A 5344-nucleotide genomic window follows, 5' to 3' on the forward strand; every position below is an offset into this window, starting at 1 on the left:
ACGGCTGAGGGGTGACATGATCGAGGTTTATAAGATTATGCATGGGATAGAGCAGGTTGAGAAAGAAGTACTTTTCTCCCTTTCTCACAATACAAGAACTCGTGGGCACTCAATGAAATTGCTGAGCAGTCGGGTTTGAACGGATAAAAGGAAGTACTTCTTCACCCAAAGAGTGATTAACACATGGAATTCACTGCCACAGGAAGTAGTGGCAGCTACAAGCATGGACGGCTTCAAGAGGGAATTGGATAAACATATGGAGCAGAGGTCCATCAGTGACTCTTAGCCACAAGGTATAGATAGGAACTCTCAGTCTGAGACAAGTGATCCTCTGTATTCTTGGTGCTTGGGGGAGGGCTTCTAATGTCCTGGCCCCACTGCTGGACCTCCTGGTGGCACTTGATATTTTTGGCCATCGTGTGGCAGAGTGTTGGACTGGATGGGCCATTGGCCTGATCCAACATTGTCTTCTCTTATGTTCTTATGAAATGTGGAATTATGGTTTTATGCAGGGCTTTTTCCCCTGGGGGAACATGCTGAAATGGAGTTCCAGAACCTCTTTGACAAAATTCTTTTTTAAAATGCTTAAAAGCTCATGAGTTTTCAGTATACAGATTGAAAACTTCATTTCTGTCTTGAGAGTTCCAGCATCCCTTTCTTTTTTTAAATACAGCCCTGTTTTTATGCATTGCCCACTAAAAGTTCACAGCCGCCACATTCATTTAGGTACTTCACACAGATAACAATGGATGGCTCCCACATAGAAAACATGAGCATTGACCAGCTGGTACATATATTGTGGCTGACATCGCCTGCTTATGTGCATTATCCAGGGTCCCTTACAGGCTCTACCTGCTGACTGAGCAATGTGCAAAATCGGTTGTTGACGCTGCCTGTCTGTGAACATTCTTCTCACTCTTATGTGCTTAGCCATGTTGGGCTGAATTCACTTGAACTGCAGCATAGATACATGCATCTGTGTCTTAGTGGGATCCATCCATCCATCCATCCGTCTGTCTGTCCGTCCGTCTGTCTCTCTGTCTAATTTCTCCCCTTTCTATTTTCACTTGTTTTCTTGTTTCGCCATCTTCCATTCCCTCTCCAAATGTTTGGGATTCTCTCCATTCTCAATATGCCTTCTATCTTGTGTCTTAGACTTCATAGTAGAGAACTATGACTGCAGTTCTTTGACACCTACCTGGGAGTAAGATCGACTGAATAAATTCGGACTCAGTGCTGAGCAAGGCTCCGGTCACACAGGCCGGATATCGCGGGGGGGGGGAGGCGTGGCTAATTGCCCCGGCGCAGTTTGATCCGCAATTACGCAATCAGATGCGCCGGCGGCACACCACGGGTCCTTCCCTCAGTGCGGCGGGTAAACGAGGGACCGGAGGGGAATGCCGCACGCCGGTGCGATCACACCACAGGCGTCTGGAGGCAGCCCGTGGCAAACGTTTACTAGTACCTTGGAGGTACTAGTTTTTAAACGCGCGTTGTCGGCGGTAAGCCACGGGTGCACTCCACTTCCCAGATGTTGGGGTGTGATCGTGCCCAGATAATCCGCCCACCATCCGTGCCTCTCCAACGGCAACTTTGCCATGTGACCGGGGCCCAAATCTACTTTCCCAGGACAGGGAGAGTATGTATTACTATCACGTTTTTTTTAAAAAAATCTTGCTTTCACTCTGAAATGCTCAGGGCATCATATGTGGCTCTCTTGGTGTTAGGGTTGCCAGCTCAGGGTTGGGGAATTCCTGGAGATTTGGGAGAGAAGGTTTTGGAGGGTGAGGTTTGGGGAGGGGAGGAACCTCAGTGGGTTATAATTCCATAGAGTCTGCCCCCAAACCGGACATTTCCTCCAAGAGATCAGCGGTAATTCAGGGAGTTCGCCAGGCTCCATGTGGAGGTTGGCAACCCAACATCCCTCTGAGGCAGGTTAGTCTGAGAGTGACTGACCCCAAGTTACCCACTGAGCTTCATGACCAGGTTAGGTTTTGAACCTGTATTTCCCCAGTCCTAGCCCCAAACTGGAACCATTGCACTACCCGGGTACTTACAATCGACTAGCTCTACACAATCCTGTATTTGGCTCAAGTACAGTAAATGATACTAAAGTCTAAAGTATACTAAATCCTGTGTACAGTTTGGTGCCGGTTTGGTGCAGTGGTTAGGAGTGCAGACTAATCTGGGAGAACCAGGTTCGATTTCCCATGCCTCCACATGCAGCTGCTGGTGTGACCTTGGGTCAGTCACAAGTTCTCTCAGAGCTGTTCTCTCAAGGGCAGTTCTCGAAAGAGCTCTCTCAGCCCCACCTACCTCACAGGGTGTTTGTTGTGGGAAGGGGAAGGGAAAAGATTGCTCCTCCTCCTCCTCCTCTTGTTTGGTGTAGTGGTTAAGTGCACAGACTCTAATCTGGGACAACCGAGTTTGATTCCCCTCTCCTCCACTTGCACCTGCTGGATGACCTTGGGCAAGCCATAGTTCTGGCACAGCTGTTCTTGAAAAAGAGTAGTTTCTGTCAAGAGCTCTCTCAGCCCCCCCTGCCTCACAGGGTGTCTGTTGTGGGGAGGGGAAGGGAAAAGATTGCTCCTCCTCCTCCTCTCCTTCTTCAAAAAAAAACCTCATCTGGACAGCCTATTCTGGCAGAAAAAGGGTTCACATATTTGCCTCTCTGGGAAAGGAATTTATTCGAAATAACTACCTTTCCTTGGAAAGAAAAGAGAATATTGGATACCATTACATTTCTTCGACTGTATCTTTTTGTTTCACACCTGCAGGCAAAATGGAAGCTCTGAATGACAACCAGACAAGGGTCACTGAGTTTCTCCTGGCTGCCATTTCCCCAACATGGCAGTCCCAAGCCACCCTCTTTGCTATCTTCCTCCTGGTCTATGCTGCCACCCTAATTGGGAACACCCTGATCATCTTGACAGTGGGGTCTGACCCTCGGCTACGTACGCCCATGTACTTCCTGCTGGGTAATCTTTCTTTCCTGGATCTCTGCTATTCCACCGTCACTGCCCCCAAGATGTTGATGGACTTCTTGGCCACAAAAAGGAGCATCTCTTTCGATGGCTGTATGACCCAGCTCTTTTTCCTCCATTTTGTGGGTGCTGCCGAGATGTTTCTCCTCACTGTCATGGCCTATGACAGGTATGTGGCCATTTGTAAGCCTCTGCATTACCCCAGTATCATGAACCGGACACTCTGTAGCTGGTTGGTGGCAGCTTCTTGGACAGGAGGCTTCATCCACTCCACAGTCCAGACGATCCTCACCATGAGGTTGCCCTTCTGTGGGCCCAACGAAGTGGACAACTTCTTCTGTGATGTCCCACCGGTCATCAAGTTGGCCTGCACTGACACATACGTCATTGAGCTCCTAATGGTCTCCAACAGTGGCCTTATCTCCACCAGTTCCTTCATCATTTTGGTGATCTCCTATGCTACCATCCTGGTGAGGATCCGTTCCCCTGAGGGGAGACGCAAAGCCCTCAATGTCTGCGCCTCCCACCTCACAGTGGTGACCTTGTTCTTTGGGCCCTGCATCTTCATCTACGCTCGGCCTTTCTCCACTTTCTCAGTGGACAAACTGGTGTCCCTCCTGTACAACATCATCACACCGATGCTGAACCCCTTAATCTACACCTTGCGGAACAAAGATGTGAAGTCAGCCATGGCTAAGCTGAGACGCAAGGAAGTGCGTTCTGACAGGAAGTTGTCAATGTGAGGTGGATAGAAAACTAGGAGCTGCTCCTGAGAGAACTGTAGCTTTAGTGGAAAGATATTGACTGAAAGTATTTCATAGGTGGGGGTGGCAGGAGAAAAGGTCCTCCCTCAGGTGCCAGCCAATTGAACTTTGGTTAAGGCTGGTTTCCTAAGGAAGGGCCTACAAGCGGATCTGTAGACCTTCATCTGACAGCACAACAGCTTAGTGCGCAACTACTATGTGACGGTTACCATTGCTTCTCGATTCCCTCTGCACAATTAAACATGCAATAGGCTTTGCAAACCATTTCTCAGTCTCTCCTCCTCAGCTATCTCATTTAACAACAGTGGCTCATCCCCACCTTTCTTCTTCACCTTTCCTGTCAAACTGCAGTTTGGGAACTTCCAGGAAGTTCTGGGGTGGAGCCTCGGGAGGGCAGACTTTGGGGAGGGGAATGACCTCAGTGGCGACGTGATGATATTCAGTCCACTCTCCTCTCCTCAAACCCCGCCCTCTCAGTCTCCACCCCCAAAGTCCCCAGGTTATTTCCCAACTGGACCTGGCAACCCTGTGTGTCCCATCTGCCTTCTGAGACGTGTGCCAGCCTTGTCGGGCCCTGAGGCTGCTGGTGATGCATTTCCAGGCCCAGTCCTGGCTTTGTTCTCCACAGCTTCTTGTCAGACTGCCTGCCTCAGTGGTGTCTGGGCAAAGCAGGTGAGTGTGGGGGGTGGAGCCTCCACCCTCAGACAAGAAACTTCAATGGATCAAACCTACCTAGTCCCACACCCAGCTTCCCTCAGAAGCCAACCAGAATAGGTTGTCAGACCACCCCCACCCCCGGTGGAGGTGGGGGTCCCCTGCTGACAGGCCCCACCTCCCCGTTGCTGATCAGCTAGCCAGTGGTGGGGAACGTACCCTGATAAAGAGGGCGATCCATACGACGTGCAGTGATGTATCTACGACACTGGCCACGTGACCTGGAAGGGACGTCATCACACCCAGGATGCCAGGGCGATGCTCTGGTATTTGGACAAACTCTATGGTAGAAGCCAAATTTACCGAGGAGTTTTTGCCCAAGAACCAGAATGTCTCCCCAATGTCTCGGATGTGATGATGTCACTTCCGGGTCACATGGGCAGTGACGTAGACATGTCACTGTATGTTGGATGGGCCTCCCTGCTGCTCCTGGTAAGCCTTTTCACTCCCCTGCTAGACCTGGCAACCCTAAGCCAGATGCCCCCAAAATTTGTACAAGCAAGGCATGGGTGCTGAATATGTCCCTTGTTGTTGCCTCTGATATTCAACAATAGACTGCCTCCGAACATGGAGGTTCTATTTAGCTATCCTGGCTCATAGCCAATTAAGAACACCCAGGTTGTGGTAACAGATGAAACAATTATGAAAAGTCGGCCTGCCGTAAAAGAGCTGGATTCAAGTCCAGTAGCACCTTGGAGATCAACAAGTTGTTCAAGGCAGGGGTCATCTCCTGCAGGAGCGCACAGGAGTGGAGCTCCGGCAGTAAAAAGCCCAGGGGGCGGGCACATGCAACAAGCCCTCAGTCGGAGCAAGAAGCAGCCAGGTAAGTTGCAAAGCTCCCCCCGCCCCACCCGCCCAACACGACCCACAGACACCTCGCCA

The 5344-nt window shown here is 50.4% G+C and overlaps 1 protein-coding gene across 1 annotated transcript in view; it reads left to right on the plus strand.

Moving 5' to 3' along the window:
- The first annotated feature begins 2782 nt into the window (after window positions 1-2782).
- The window catches only part of LOC107106922 (olfactory receptor 4Q2-like), a 3096-nt gene continuing 534 nt past the window's right edge, over window positions 2783-5344 (plus strand). Inside the window, exon 1 of the mRNA XM_015407137.1 lies at window positions 2783-3697. Within this exon, the coding sequence (XP_015262623.1) occupies window positions 2783-3697 (915 nt within the window). The remainder of the gene's footprint in view (window positions 3698-5344) is intronic.

This window comes from Gekko japonicus, unplaced genomic scaffold (genome assembly GCF_001447785.1).
Source record: "Gekko japonicus isolate JY-2015 unplaced genomic scaffold, Gekko_japonicus_V1.1 scaffold3481, whole genome shotgun sequence".
In the NCBI taxonomy this organism is placed as follows: Eukaryota; Metazoa; Chordata; class Lepidosauria; order Squamata; family Gekkonidae; genus Gekko; species Gekko japonicus.